General features: G+C 32.3%; 2 protein-coding genes across 2 annotated transcripts; both read right to left on the minus strand.

Annotated features, from left to right (window-relative positions):
• Positions 1-1,056: 1,056 nt before the first annotated feature.
• Positions 1,057-7,295, minus strand: LOC100870184 (importin-4). Its single transcript, XM_003692985.4, has 15 exons — positions 7,157-7,295; positions 6,657-6,743; positions 6,475-6,582; positions 6,251-6,403; positions 5,965-6,150; positions 5,596-5,890; positions 5,359-5,516; positions 4,678-5,275; positions 4,379-4,614; positions 4,093-4,298; positions 3,685-4,025; positions 3,443-3,618; positions 3,153-3,361; positions 2,659-2,969; positions 1,057-2,558 (listed from the first exon to the last, which is right to left on the minus strand). The coding sequence occupies exons 1-15, from the start codon at positions 7,208-7,210 to the stop codon at positions 2,434-2,436; spliced, it is 3,243 nt and encodes a 1,080-aa protein (XP_003693033.1). The 5' UTR covers positions 7,211-7,295; the 3' UTR covers positions 1,057-2,433.
• A 2,405-nt stretch (positions 7,296-9,700) lies between these two features.
• Positions 9,701-14,987, minus strand: LOC100866104 (uncharacterized). Its single transcript, XM_003693102.3, has 2 exons — positions 13,519-14,987; positions 9,701-10,870 (listed from the first exon to the last, which is right to left on the minus strand). Exons 1-2 carry the CDS (start codon positions 14,705-14,707, stop codon positions 10,593-10,595), a joined length of 1,467 nt encoding a protein of 488 aa, XP_003693150.1. The 5' UTR covers positions 14,708-14,987; the 3' UTR covers positions 9,701-10,592.
• Positions 14,988-16,549: the final 1,562 nt, after the last annotated feature.

A 16,549-nucleotide genomic window follows, 5' to 3' on the forward strand; every position in this document is an offset into this window, starting at 1 on the left:
AATATTCTTTTTTAAAAAATTTTCCCGCTCGTTCGTTAATATATCGTATCACGAATGAAATTTTCGCTTACGCAATAGCAAATATTCTTATGCTTTTTAAATATAATTATAACCAATTGAAATGACAAAAAAAAAAAATTAAATTATTTATTATCAAGAAAAATAAATGATATACTAGAATATATTCGATACACTGTATATATAATATATTTTTATGTATATTATATGTATATGTATGTAAATACATGTACCTGTAGTACATATATATTTAATCTTCGATGACTAACCCACTCGATTTAATAACGAAAAGAATCTCGATAACGTTTTATAAACGTTACTTTTATACTTCCATCGTCTCGCCATATTAAAATCATCTATCAACAAGTTTTATATGTCAAAATGAAGTTTCATCTAATCTGAGATGAAACATATATGACTATTATGTATATATACATATATATATAAAACATTTTTCCAAACGTACTATAAATTTTAAAAGAAATATATTTTATATACAAATTTCGATTTTTGTATTAAAATGTCGATTTTTTAAGAAATTTCGATCATGTGAAATCGCGAATAAACAAATTTCGCCAATAAACGATTTCATATAATAAAGTTTTCTCTCTCTGTATATATGTATATTTCAAAATGAATTGAAATTATTATTGAATATTTAAATTTTAGATTACACTTACATATTTATGAATTTATTAATCTTATTATATCTGAATGTTAAATATCGCTTGTTTTTTCAATTCGACTTTGTCTCTAATAATAATCCCTACTTTTAATTACTTTTCAATTTTTTAATATACTTTTTGATAGATTTGTATAAAATAATAAAAAAAAGATTCAAATAAATTAATCATATTTCATTTTATTATTATTTGTTGTTGTTATATCTTGTTGAATTAAAAATTTGTATTTTACGTTATTTATAATTTTTTCTATTATAATTCAATTTAAGATTTCATATTTTTATTTCATATTCATTTTATATTTCTCATCCGAGGATTTAATAATGAAAAAAGGATAATAAAAATAATCATATTATTTAATTTTAATTATAATATACTAATACTTTATTAAGATAAATACACAATTTTTATTTTATCACTATATGTTTATTGATAAATATTCTGTTGTAAATAATCTGTCAATATAATTCTCTTATTAATCTCTGCAAATATACTGCAATTATATTATCTTATACTTTTTACGAATTGAAATCGTATAAAATCATGTTGGTTAAAAAAGTATTTGATAATTTCCTAATAACATAACAACTTACTAAATTATCTTGTATTTTTAGATATAATATACAATAAATTTGACATTCTAAGTCTACAGAAAAATTTTGACAATATATGTAATTCAAATTTTAAAATGAATATTATAAAATTTTTTTAGTTATGTTTATGCATTTCTTATAATTATAAATCAGTACAAAATCATTCCAGCAAAATATTTCGGAGTTTTTGGTATAATAAATATAACATTATATTTACTTAAACAAGCTATGTAATTAATTTTAATTAGATGACATTTTTATAAAATTGATTAACCAATCAAAAATTCGAATAAGACAATTTTTGTCGACTGTTAATAATTTAGAATAAAAATAATAGATGGATTGATAATTCTTAAATAAATGTTAACTATATTAAAATTATGTGAAATTTTTTTGATAAATTATACATTCTCATAATAAATATATATAGAAATTACTTGTTAAATAGATGAAGTGCAACAATTTTATTTTTTATAGTACATTTATATTCAATGCATACACAATGCTTTGTGGTATACGCATCATTTTTAATTAAAAATAAACATGAAAAATGATAATTGAATTGATCATTTCTGCCAAAAACAATTTCTTGTGCTTATATTTTGAACATATATATATATATATCTAACATTAGAATCAGATTTGAAAATTATTGACTTATAATAAATTAATTCATTCAATTATCTTTATTTTGATAGAAGTAATTTAAAATTTATATATATATAAAAGAAAAAATTCTGTAGACTAGAATTTAATATACTTTGTTCAGTTAACATATATATATATATATTTATTTTCATATCAAAATTGTATTCAGATCTAAAATTATATGGCCAGTATCAGAGAATATGAGCACCAAGAAATTTAATGTGTAGTATCATGTTATATTATTGGTAATTAATTGCACTTATCGATTCTCATATTTTATAAGAAGAAATATAATTTCTATAATTATGTCGATATTTAAACAATGGATATACATATTGTTAACTAAACAGTACTGAAAACTTTTGTTAGACATAATTTAAAGATATGAGATGTATGACATATATCACTTTTTCTGAGATGAAAATATTTTCATCAATCAGTTCTCTTATTTCTTACAATATGAAATAATTAAATTCAATTTATATTAAAACTTAAGAAAATATACGTTGAATATTCGTTGTAACTTCTATTGGAAGTTCGGAATACATAGAATTCCATTCATTTGGAAAATCTCGCTGAGCAGATTTAATAAATTCCATAACAATATTTTTTGCCTCTGTATAAAAGATAAATAATTAACATAATTAAACATGAATCATAATAATTTTATGGTGTTTTATTATGTAAAATAATAATAAAGGAATTGTATAATATACCATCATCTGTTGTTTTGTTTTCATGTAACACACTGACTGCAACTTTAAGTAATATTTCCATGTGTGATCGTAAAATAGGATGACCAGCTTCATATAATGTTAATATACTTTTAAAAACTGCTTTGTTTTCTTCAAAATCTTCTTTTAATGGTAACTGTTTGACAAAAGTTGGAAATACTTGATCAAGTGGTACATTGAAGTAATTAGCAATGATAAGTCTCGCAAGTGCTCCGACTATATTGTCACGAGCTCCTGCATGTGATTCTTTAAAAATTGCATTTGACAAAACTGATAAAATATCAGAATAATGCCTATTAATTATTGTTAAGAAAAAAAAAAATTATATAAAATTTTATAATTGTTTCATAATAATTTAGAAATAAATTATATATATATATTTTTATATATAATTATAATATATATAAAATATATTATATATATTAATAATATATATAATTATTTATAAATTATATAAAAATATATTAAAAGGATACGAAAAAACTGCATCTTTGCCATATAATGCAAGTTCACCAATTCCATATATAGCGTTATTCCGAACTTCAGCACTTGAATCATCAGTAAGTTTCAAAAACATAGGAAGTAGTTGACATACAAAACCAGCTACCTTATGTTTGAGTCCTGAGAAACATTCTGAAATTGTACCAACTGCAAAAGATCTTTGAGCTTCGGATTTATTCTTTTTCTGAAAATATTTATTATCTTTTTAAACTGTGAATATATATGATGTTTATAAATACATAAATATAAATAAATAAAACTATACCAATCTTTCTAAGAGCATTGGTAATACGGTATGAAAATAAAGCTCAAAATCTTCTGGCGAAATTACTTTTCCGAAAGTAGACAATACATCACCCGCACATTCAATTAGTAATTCATCTTGTTCAGCTTCAGTATCTATGTCATCTGCTTCTTCTTGATCTTGACATTCCGTTTTACCTATTATAAACAATTTTTTCTAAATAAATAAAAATGTTAAAAATATGATTCATATTGAATTTTTACCTAACATAACATCAGTGACACAATTCATTATAGCTTCTTTATGACCTTCTCCAATAAGAACATCTGATTTTATTTCTTTCAGAAGTTCTGTATAAGCATCTAAACCAGTAATAGCTACTGTCCTTTCATCGCCTAATCTTATTAATTCAGATAATTTTGGAATAAATACAGAAAGAGCTTTTAATAATGCTTGTTTTCCTTCATTAGTATTAATTTTCGAAAAATTAATACAAAATTGCAGAAGAGCGTCAATAACAGCTTTACGAATATCTTCTTGTGGATAATTGATTAATTTAAAAGTTTCTTCAAAAGATTTTTCAAGATATGGTAAAAATGCTTCTCTGAAATAAAAAATATAAATCTATTTTGAAAAGTATGAGATTAATTATATGAAAAATAATATTTTACCCTGTATGTTCTGCAATTTCTTTTAAAGCTAAAATTGCTTCTTCCTTCTCTTCAATGTATGCATTTTCAACACTATAACCAGCTACATCATCATCATCATTATCTTCTTCATTATCTGTATTTTCAATATCTTCTTCTTCATTTTCATTTTCACTAAGATCTTCATAAACAGGAAAAGCAGAAGTTTCATCTTCTTTAAAGTGAGGCTATCAAAAAAATTATAATATACAAGAAAAAGATATAATTTAATACAATTTGATTAACTTATCTTTTATAATTTACACACCACTATCCCTTCTGAACTTTGTATACTTGTAATCATATATTCAATGATTTCTGGCAAAGCACCTGCCATTTCCTTTTTCATTATAGTACTAATTGATGCAAACAATCCATAAATTGATTTTTTCAAATCTGGATCTTCTGTTTCTTTTAATAATTTCATTCCAAAGTTGAGAGATCTACCAGCCAAAGGTGCAAAATTTTTATCACCTATTGTTCTTGCAATTACTCCAAGAGTATCTATAATTAATATTAATTAATTATTAATATTGTTACATAAATTTTAAATACTTTTATTCATACCAACTGCTTGTACTTGAAGACACATAGTTTCTTCTATTTGTTTCTCTGAAAGATAACTATCAAGAATGGAAACAATTCTTTCAAAATATGGTAACATATGCTCTTTACTCGCCATAGCAGCTGAGCCAATAGCGCTTAGAGAAAGTTCTCTAACGTGAACTGGAGTATCCGCGTTCAAGATTTCAAAAAGTCTTTCCATTAATGTTGGTAAATATGGTAAAAGGCTTTCGTTTAAATTTTCGCAGAACATTTCTAACGCGTAAAACATACGATCAACCGAAGGTGGTTCTTTTTTTTCCTGTTTAATATGCGCACATATTTGGCCTAGATATTCGAATAATACTGGCAATAATTCGGACGAATATTGGGAAATTTCTGGTTGTAAATGTTCAGAAAATTGTCCAAGAGCAAAAAGTGCAGCATTACGCACTACAGGAATAGGGTCACTAATTCCTTGACAAGTACAACGTAAAAAGGATTCAAGATATTTTGTACGAATATATTCTGAACAACCTTCCGCTAATACTGCCATTGTTAAATATGATGCTTTTTTTGCATATACATCCGTACCTTGCAAACTAGGTTCTATATATTGTAACTATAAAAATTGTATAAAAACAAAATATTAGATATATTTTACAAAAACGAAAATTATTAAAAATATATTAAATTGTAAAATACCAATTGAGGAATTAATTTCTCTGGAGGTAAATGAAGTGCAAGTAAATCTAAAGTTTGAGTAGCACAAGTTACAGGTGTATTATCTTCATTATCATCACTAAAGTAAACTTCATCATTGTCATCTTCAGGTCGCATGGACATAAGATTAAATAACATATCTATAAAATTATGTTAACAAGTTATATCAAATTGTAAATTCAAAAATTTATTTTGAATTGATATTTGAATGTATCATACCTAAAATGGGTACAACAAGTTTATGTTTAATTATGGTTTTCTTTTTTGTTCTGGCTAACCATCCAATAAAACCAACTGCTTTAACTCTTAGAGCATCATCTAATGCTTTGTTACCAGCAATAACAAGGCACATACTGACAAGAGATTTGACATGTGGAGCTATCACAGCAATTGCATTTTCACACAATTCATCTAATAATTCAAAACATTCAATTGCTTTATCTTCATTAGTAGTAGTAAGAGACTGAATTGTGGTCATAACTTGTGGCATCATTTGATGATAAGCATTTACCATCTATAAAAATACTTCATTATTAAAAAAATTAACTAAATTTTTGAATCAATTTCTAAATATTATATATTACTTACCATTTGATTATCTTCAACTAAAGGAACAAGATTCTGCATTATTCGCAAGATATAATATGCCACAGGATTCCCTAAATCTTGTAAACTGTTTAATGTTTGACCCAAAAGAACTGCAAGTGATGCAGCATGTGTAAGATATGCATCAGGTGCAACTTCAGTCATAATCGACAAAGTATAGGTCCCCAACTATAACAAGATTATACATTACAATAAATTACAGATATAAGAAATTATATAATTTTTTTTTATATAATTTAAAATATAAAATTATTATTATATTTTATACCTCTTTCTGTAACAAATTTTCACTAGTAACTAACTGCTGTACAAATTGTAAAACTTCTGGCCAACCATTATTAGGCAATTCATGTTTTACGATTACACCTATTAACTGTGCAATTGCATTTTTTACAAATTTTTCTGGTTCATTAACTAATGCCTAAAAAAATAATAAAAATTCTACATATTTTCAACAACAACAAAAAAAATTAAAAAATAATATTTTTTTACCTGTAAAATTACTGTCTTAAATTCATTGCGTACATGATGTGGTAATTTTAACCAATGTTTACCTTTACCATAACGTTTTCTAAGTAATATAGCTGCATATTGTCTTATCTAGATATAAGTTATTTTTTGTTATAAAATATTTATAATATAAGTAGAAAAAATTTATAAGATAAATAAAAAACCTGTGAATTGCTTGATGAAATAATAAGTTGACATAATGCTTGTATAGTTTCTTGTTTTTTAAAAGCTTCTCTAAGTTCTGCTGTTCCCTGTAATCATTATAATGTATCTCTCTATTTAATTAGCGAATAATTTATTTATATAAAATTCTATTTATAAGAAATATGAAATAGATGTTTTTTTTTTTTTTTTTTTATAAAAGAAAAAAACTATAGAAATCTATATAACGAAAGATATATAATAATCCTTGTTTCATAAAAAAAATTAATAAAAAAATAAAATAAAATAAAAGATTATGAATACATAAAATATTAAAAATAATAAAATAATAAAGTTTGCAACGTAAAAGTTATACGTTACTACATTCTATATCAAAACATATAATATAGATGAAATAAATTAACATCATATTTCTTTTAAATGGTTATGAATAAGAGCAAACACGTGTTTTGAATATTATAAAATTTACTCCTATTATTAAATGTCACTTTTCTAAATATACCTGTTGAATAGATGTGTTATCGGCTACAAGTAACTTCAATAATATTTCTTCCATAATGTAATATTAATAAACAAAATAAGGACTTGGCAGTATTTCCGAACAAAGTAGCCGGTTGTCTACCGCTTTTCTGACCTGTTAGTACTGACGTCTTTATAATACTTTAACGCGCATGTGCGACATTTTATTGTATAAATGAGTGAACAAAATTTTTTTAAAACCAATTGCTCGTGGTATCATAAATTGATTTAAATGGTTGAGAAATACTTTCTTTAATGTTATTAATTCTTATTATCGAATTATTTCGATCATTTAAAAAACTTTTTTTTTAAATTAAAATATCATTACTATGATTTAAGAAATTTTTAAATTGACTGTACGATAGACACGAATTCTGTAGAGGGCGCTTCGAGCATAATATTTTACCGTACAAATATAAATGTCTTGTTCTAAAAATTTGAAATTAATCTGTTAATCTGTTTTTTTAAAAGATACATCTAAAACATTATATATATGCTGATAGAAATAAGTATATGATAACAACAACAATATGTAATATTTTGCGTAAATTCACAAATTTCATTAAGGAAATATTGAAAATTGTAAGTAATATCTAATATCAACAAAGTTAATTTAATATAAATAATTAAATTCAATTTAATATCGACATTTTAAGATCAAGTTTTTCATTTTCTAATCTGTACAGTGTTGCTGGATGTTTGTTCCAACTTTGTCTAGCCTCAGATCGTATCGAGTTTATTATTTTAGAGCGGACCCCTTCCTCTTATATTCCTCCTCTTTCTCTATGCCTCATTCTCCCTTCTTTCGATTTATATCTTCTCCGTTGCCTTTTCTCTTTTCGTTTCGATACGAAGGCGCTTTGAAATAATGCAGTCTCCAGAATTCTTTAGATCACAGATTTTTTTTTTTTTTAAATTTATATATAATACCAAAATGTAAGTACACATCGGTCATGTACACATTATTTACATTATCAATTAACGAATGAATGCTTATTAATTCTAAGCATAACTTTACGTTAAAAAATCTATAATAAAATAGATATCCCTATAACATATCTATATTTAAATAGATAAATTATTTTAACTTTGCAGCATATAATGTTCAAACTTGAGAATAAAATTATTGAAAAGAAAAATTATTTTAATCAATCGATTTGATTTTAATAATAATAAAAAAAAAAGAAATAGGAAGATAATTTTCTCTTTTTGAGTAAGAAGGTATCACAGAAATAAAAACACCATTAACCACGGTCCAGAAATGGCCTGTCAACGGCGTCATTGAGTGACTTCTCTTGCACCTCGTGCATATTCGTCGTCTGGCTTATGTGCATTTTTCACGATACATATGAGAAGTGGTTCTTTCCATACCACTTGGATATCCGAGTCGCGTGGTATATCATAAGATGAGAGAAAAGTCGTTGCAAAAGTGGAACAAAACAAAGTGTATAACGTGTATAAATGTTACATTATAAAAGGTAAAATTTGACAAAAGGTAACGTTATTTATTATATATACGATTATAATCCATTATGCTGTTAAAAAAAAGAAAAAAAAACTTAACTAAAATTGAAAATCTTCTACAGAGAATAGAGGAAAGTTGCATAAACAACCAGTTGGAACACAAACACGGTGGAAAAGAATTGAAGAAAAGAATCGAATGATCTTCGTTCCCATAAGGGGTAGGATTCAATCTTTGAATCGGTGAGAGGAGAAATATCTTAATGCGAAATTAATGTCAGTTATGAATCTGTTTCGTGTAAGCCGACACCACATGCGATCCACCATCTCGCATAACATTCTCTAATTTATTACATAAGCAATCTCGTGCCTCTTGATTCCCTGAAGCCGATTCAAGGAAATCATCGATAAATAGCGAAGCTTGAATCACCGAAACAAAGGGTCATAGTATCCGTTGTGAATGGTGATGGTGCAACGAAACTCGTGATTGCAAGTGTTATATTCAAGGCGTATTGGCACAATGTATTTTACCGTGATCGTGTGAACATATTTTAAACATATTTACCATATATACTTGCATACAAGCGCAAACATTCGCAAAGAGAGAGAGAAGAGAAAAGGGATCGGCCGTTATTATTTAATCGGTCCTGATTCTCGACCCGCGATAATGAAATCTGGATCGAATGTCGCGTATTATATTATTTTTGGACGTGACATCGATAATCGAGCGTCAGATTTTCGCGAGAGAAATATATAACGAGATTTGTAAGAATATCGAAGAGGAACCGAGGCTACTATTTGAACACGTGGCAAGAAAGAACGTCCTCCATATTACTCAAATAAGTGTATCCTGGCCGGCCAAAAGGAGCCTCTAACTTGTTCTCGTCATTTTTATGGCAGGGATCCGGCAACAAGCTGTTTCAATAGAAATCTGTCGTGCATCACTACATGGTTAAAACATGCTACTATCGTTCACGACCGTATCATCATCTCCTCTTTTATTATCTTCCTGCGAAGAATCTACTCGACGGTTCCTCTTCGAGCCGTCAAAAGTAAAACGGAGGAATTTTTTTAATGTTCGGTCTTTTTATTTTTATTTTACAGCGAAGAAATGAATAAAAAAAACAAAAAAACAGCTTCCGAGATCGTAAAATTTCTTCCTCTTGAGTGAGTTTTTTTCTTTCTTCTTCTTCTTCTTCTTTCTTGAGTAAAGAATCATTAAAATTAGGAAGAAACTCAAATTTATTTTAAACAAGGAATGATTGAAGCTACGGAGAGAGAGAGAGAGAAAAAAAATTAGTAGATTTCGCTTCAACGATTATAATTTGTTGATTACGATAAATTGATCGATAAAAAGTATAATCTTGTTACGTGAGACAAGTTGCACAAGCCGTCTGACAAACGAAATTCCTGGAATTGATTCGTGGAGGGACTAGGAAAGAGAGTTTGCTTTGTTATCAACAAATCCTTTATCGTCACCGCAAAACCATCGTGTGACATCATCAATATTTAGCTCGCTTTGATACATCATCGGCAGTTATAGATTGTCTTAATTTTCAAAACTTATTTCAAAACCATCATCGATCCTTTAAATAAGTAAAAACGCGAGAAAGCATGATTGAAACCAAAAAAAAAAAAAGAAAACTTTCCCCTGTTTTTCTTTCTTCTTCTTCTTTCTTAGCAAAGAATAATCTTAATTTTTTACATTTATCATATGATATTCGCGGTGAACGACTTAAATTAGTAACATTTATTCGTAACTATAAATATAAATAAAATCTCAATATACAGTTTGACGAAGCAATCTTTAAAAATAGAGACCCCTTCTTCCCTTCTAGCGTAACATTTAAACGGATTCGCACTTGGATTCAATTCACGAGCAAAGTTCTTCTTCACTCGAGAATCTTGTTATAGATTCATCGCACTTTTCTCAATACGTTCTCTTCCTTTGTTCCAGATCACACGTTCGACATATTGTATTTGATCGGATCGTAGTACATTGTCGTTGAGGGCGTGGTCGTCGCGTGATGAATATTCGACGAGACTGCGCCGGGTATATTCGATATACTCAATCCACTGCTCAATCCGCCGATGTTGCTCAAATTGAGCGAACTTAGGGAGCTCAACGAGCTCAAGGTAACCGATCCGGCTGGATGGCCAAAGTAGGATGGTTTACGATCGATCAGCCCACCTCCCGAACTGTTCGAATTCGAGTTCGAGCATTGCATCTTTATACCTGGAACAAAAACGCGATCTCTTTAATTTTCATCAAAAATTTTTTTAAACGTACGATTATCAAACTTTTTCTCCGATTTCTAGTGAAAATTTCAAATGGAAATTTGAAATTTAGTGAAATTTCAAATGGGAGGAGGAGGACCACACACGTGAAGGAAGAGGAGGAAATTAAGAGGAAAAAGCGAAAGACCTCGTACGTATCGGTCTTTGTATTAGGATTATGATAAATCTAAAGCTCCGGCAACTCTCGAGTAGTTCTTCTTCAAGTACGCACTTCACTCGATTCCTATCTTTGTCTCTTTATTTTTTTTTTTTTCCTCTCTTGCTTCTTCGTCTCCTTCTTACCGAATTTCTTACATTTTCTTACATCCTTTAGAAAGTCGAAACGTGTGTTTATATCCCGTATAAAAATTCTAATTCCTAATACAGCGTACATTATAAAATTTATATATAAAACTTGTTAGAATAGAAGTGAAATAATAACCGTGAGTAAAAATGGGATTGAATTATCTGTTAGTTAAAGAATTGGCAATTATTAAAATTCGTTTTAATTGCAGATCCAGAAAGCGAAGTGTAACTGAAAGAGTCTTAAAACAGCGTCGTGTGTGGTCCGACTGTGGCAGCGCCGTCAGTCAAAATCCTCACCCGACTTCTCCGACAAATTCAAAGTTTTCTCGATGAGGCAAAGATATTTCGCTCCCTCCAATTTCTTTATATTCTTTTTCCTTCGCTCTTTTCGATCGAAGCATAGAACCGGCATATAGAAGAGGAAGAGGAGGAGGAGGAGGAGGAGGTTCCTTCCCTGAGCGAATATCGGGCGCTCTCGTGCCAACAACGATCCCATAGTAGAGAGATTGCTCCAGAAATACATCCCGAGCGGGGTAGATGAGAAAAAGAGAAACAGGAAAACTGGGGGCCTACCGAGCCGCGTCTGCAGATTGATCTCGTTTACACTTTGCTGACTGAACTGAAGAAGGAGGAGCGGATGGAGGAGGAAGGGTGCGTGGGTGGCAAGTTTATCCCTCGTCGATGCCTAGCATGGTGTATCGAGATGGAGAGAAGGAAGAGATTCTACTTATAAATGGGAGTGTGCGAATAATCCTTTTGCACGAATACTTATTGTTTCAGGAAAATTTCGCCAAATCGTTTTTGCTTAAATAAAACGCGTGAATTTTAAAAATCGCCAATTGACACATACTCGGAACAAAAATTTATATTTCAGCATCGTTCGATAATAAACAAATAATTTCGGTCACAAAGAAGATTAGAAATTTCTTAAAAAAATAAATGTTCGACTTGTCTTATTTATATAATTTTTAGACAGACAATTGAGGAAATATCGAGGAAATCGGCGTTACAGATTAGAGATTACCATTTAAGGAAATTGTGAATGGATCATAGCTTGGCCAGATCAAGTCCATGGAATTGGAGAGGCTGAAGCCGATTCTGTGTGGAAAGGTTTAATAAACGAACCGACTAGTGTTTAAGGTACATTCGATGTACTTAGATTAAAGAACATTTTGTTTATCCTACTTGTAAATGTTTACACGATAAGCGATTTGAGACCTCACTTACCAGCACGCGACTACCGGTAACTGATACAAAAAAACCGTGTATTTTCGTTCACCACGATCATTTGTTTATCGCGCGATCGACGTAGTAAACTTTTGCATTCACGAAATCGTTCCGCTCATTCATAAATGAAACGAGTGGAATCAAACGAGTCCGTAAAATGGATTGTCTTTAACGTTCGTATGTAGAAATGTGCATTTGCAACGCAACAAATCGTAATTAATTTAATGCAAGAAAGAGAGGGGAAAAAAAATAATAAAAGCGTATAATTGCTCCGATTTGAAATTTCCATCGTTAAATTAAACCGAGCAAGAGGCACCGCCACGCCGTAGTGTTACACGCGTTACGTTACGAATTACGACTTCTTCGCATGGGCGTGACGAGAATGTCACCCCGGCTAATAGGCGCTGTCAGCTACGGTAATTTCGTGTCTGTTGCCTCCACGCTACTTTCGACGATTTTTCAATTAAAAATAAGATGGATTTTTAAATTTATCCATCCAGAAAATTTATCTCTCTCTCTTTTTTTTTTCACGTTTCTTTATGATACATTTATTTAACAAATAAACGCGATAGAGGAATAATTTCCCTCTCGAATTAAAAGTTTAAAGAATATTCGACAACTGTGCGAAATGCATGCAGGAACAAGAAGAGCTCCACAGTTTTTAGGAAAGTCGGCGCCTCTATGGTCGTAAACCGTCTCTCTGCGATTTTCCACATGGCCCTTCCACAACTGTCATTCGCGTCTTCGACTCGCGTAACAATTTTATCCTTAGTTTCACAATACACTGTGCTTCTATATATCCCAATACGCTTCGTGTCGATTAATTAAATTGGAATCAACGATACTAATAATAATTATTATTATTATTATAAATTAACAGGGACAAAACAATTACCAATTATTCTCGAGGAGGATTGAAAGAAGGAAAGAGAATTAGTTGATTAACAACTGGGGGGGACAGATTGGATTAAGATTGGAAAATGGCAAATTTTTAAAAAAAAACTTAAAAAAAGATTCGCAAGAAAAGAAAGCCCTTAAATAAATAAATAAATTTCGATGATGGAAACTACTCACTATTATCCGTCACAGGTGTCTGGCAGCCGCTATGCGGCGAATTCACAGGATTCCCCCCCACAGGGCTACTGTTCCCTGTACCCTGTTCAGGCATCCCCTGCATACCAACGTTCACGTTGTTTCCGGTATTATTGACCCCGGCAAGACCGTAACCGACGTAATAATCTTGGCCAGGTGGTTGGGTGGTCGGGGCTGGATTGGACGCCGGGCACTTGTACGACATCATGGCCTCGTTCTCCTTGTAAACCGGGTCCGGATGATGCTGCTGATGATCCTTCACGGAGAAACCATCCGCTGCCCTGTAAGTCAATTGTTCCTGACTCCTAGCCACGTAACCAGGCTCGCTCTTGAACGCCACTATTTCCCCGTTCCTGTACACCGACGATTCCCCGGTCTTGTACGTCACCTCGGTCGTCTTGTAAGTCACCTCAGCTATGGGTGGCGTCTTGTAAGCCGGCTCTGGATACGGCCAATCCGCGGCCCCAGGCCCCGCGTACATCGCGTACTCCTGATAATTTTGATACTGATTCTGATAACCGTTCGCGTACTCCATCGCGCCTGCTCCCAAATTCTCGTATCCGGCCGTTTGCACGCTGACAGGCCCGCTCCCGGAAAAGTATTGGGGATACTGAGGCTTCAGGGCCTGGCACTTGCGACGGAAGCCCCGTGGCCGCCGACGAAAGCTCCCTTCCTCGAACATGTACTCCGTCGAGGGGTCGATCGTCCAATAATGGCCTTTGCCCGGCCTGCCCAACCCCTTTGGAAGCTTGATGAAACACTCGTTCAAGCTGAGGTTGTGACGGACCGAGTTCTTCCAGCCTTGGTAAGCGCCACGGAAGAAGGGGAAATGTTGTTGGAGAAATGAGTAGATCTCTGACAGGGTCAACCTCTTCTCGCGGCTCGACTGGATCGCCATCACGATCAGGGCTATGTAGGAGTAGGGCGGCTTCTCCTGGCGACGCGCCCCAGGCTTCCTCGGCAGCTCGCCGCTCGTTTGGCTGCACATCAACGAGTCTAGGCCCTGGTCCTGGGACAGGGCGTTCGCCATGGTTAAATTGGCGCGGGGTACCACGGAGTTGGAATGGGAAACGGAGGTGGCTGACTGATCTTGAAGATGCAGATTCGACTCCGTCTCGTTCTTCATCGCGCTTCCCCGAGGCGTCGACGGGACGATCACCGTTTGATCCATGGATGTGGACTGGGCCTGGCCAGTTTCGTCACTCGATAAAAAACATTCTAAAATCGGTTCGTTCGCCTCGCTTGAAAAGGCAGAAGACAAATGTCCGAGTTTTCACAAATCTCGACGCGGATCGGTCGATTTCCAAAATCACGATTCAAAATAAAACGATCGGTGAAATCGAAATCGAAAGGCAGGATCCTGTCTTAATTCTCGCGTGCGTCACTCGCGTCACTGTTGTTTGCTCATCGATTTCACTGATTAAAAAAAAAAAAAAAAAAAAAAAAAAAAAAAAATAGACAATCTATTTCCCCCGATCTACTTATTATCTATGTTTGTCGTCTCGGTCGTCGCCCGAATTCGCGTGACGTTTCCACGCGCGATACAAAAGGAAGATGAAAGAAACTGTTATTTACGTATGTAAATTGTTTGCACGGTGGTGGAACGGTGGGGTCAATTATTTAAACTTGCCACTTTGGCGGACGTCGCGCTGATGCGCCGCTAAGTGTTTTCGGATGACTGGAGGAACTCTCGCGATCGACTCTGAACCTGGTGGAAGCTTGGTACATCGCGATGACGCGAGCCACTCCGTCACGCGAGCCCCCCCCCTTCGAGTGGGCGTGGCGAGACGAGGGGAGTTGACTCGAGCCTGGATTGGACGGCGAGCCAGTCCACGATGCCAACGCTCGGGCGCACGACCAATGGGAATCGATTTTCACGGCCGATGCCCACGCCTCGCGGAGAACTAAACTCGAATACCGGGAACGACGATCGGACGTGTCGCGATCGCTCGATGGAAGATCGTAATGAAAATTGCACAACTGTGTTCGTTGCAAGTGAAATCTCGATTGTGATTAGTGTATCGATTCGATCGACCGTGATTGGACGCGAGAGTATGCAGTACTCGGTGTTAACGCCGAGTAGAATTTAAATAAGAAAGTATCTTTAATCTGCGTGGTGATTGCTTTAATCAGTACTCGTGTATACAGATCGAGAGGAGGAACGTTTTCAGATATTACCAATTCATGTCCTTCCACAACGACAAACATCAATGTGATTAATTACGAAATAATTCCAAAAAGTGCGTTGTTCCAAAGAATATTATAATAAAATGCTCCGTTTTGTATACTTTTAGCTGTAATAATTTACATACAAATTACATATATACACCGTATACACTTGTATACAATTATAATACTCGCGATATAGTCACGATGCAATTTGTATATTTAACTTGGTGAAAAGTATTGTTTCGATTAATCGGCACGATAGTTTTGATTATTATTCGGTCTCTAGAATTAGAATTCTTATTTCGATGTTAACAGAGACAGCTTACTCGAACAATGAATTTTATAATTTCTACGGATACGCGTTTGCAAATGGTACGAAAAAGCTTGATGAAACGATTGGTCCATGTTGTTGGCCAACGAGAGGTTAGAAATACGCTCCGCCCGAGTGTAGAACCGCCCTCCATTTTCTGTTCCGATCGTCTCTCGGAACTCGTGCATCATTGATTATCCTTTGAAATTAAGATCGATTATCTGGAAATTTTACCCGTGATGTCAGTTTCCAATAGATCTTGAGCGTCATCATAAATTTCCGTCCATGGAATATATTAGGATTTTCGGTATTGCCGATTCTTCTTTTCTCGCCAATTGCGATGAAAAAAAAAAAGAAAAAAAAAAGAAGAGAATCGTTAAAAATATTAGTTATCGATATTGTATTTATATAACTCGTCGTAGACTTTTTGGTCTTTTGCTCGTAATGCTGGAACTATAAAAAACGCTTGGCATTGTAAAAATAACATTATCAAATATCAAATAAGAAAAAAATATAATTTCTTTATTATTATTA

Source organism: Apis florea, unplaced genomic scaffold (assembly GCF_048593485.1).
Source record: "Apis florea isolate Af1SG1 unplaced genomic scaffold, ASM4859348v1 contig_3170_pilon, whole genome shotgun sequence".
Classification (NCBI taxonomy): Eukaryota; Metazoa; Arthropoda; class Insecta; order Hymenoptera; family Apidae; genus Apis; species Apis florea.

What these genes read in the sequence shown, in the direction of transcription:
- LOC100866104 (XM_003693102.3), bottom strand. Translation starts at nt 14,707, where the DNA reads ATGGATCAAACGGTGATCGTCCCGTCGACGCCTCGGGGAAGCGCGATG. An exon ending in GACACCTGTGACGGATAATA is followed by an intron (nt 10,871 to 13,518) that starts GTGAGTAGTTTC and finishes TTTTTGTTCCAG; the next exon opens with GTATAAAGATGCAATGCTCG.
- LOC100870184 (XM_003692985.4), bottom strand. Translation starts at nt 7,210, where the DNA reads ATGGAAGAAATATTATTGAAGTTACTTGTAGCCGATAACACATCTATT. An exon ending in AGAAATTAATTCCTCAATTG is followed by an intron (nt 5,276 to 5,358) that starts GTATTTTACAAT and finishes CAATTTTTATAG; the next exon opens with TTACAATATATAGAACCTAG. An exon ending in GGCAAAGATGCAGTTTTTTC is followed by an intron (nt 2,970 to 3,152) that starts GTATCCTTTTAA and finishes AATAATTAATAG; the next exon opens with GCATTATTCTGATATTTTAT.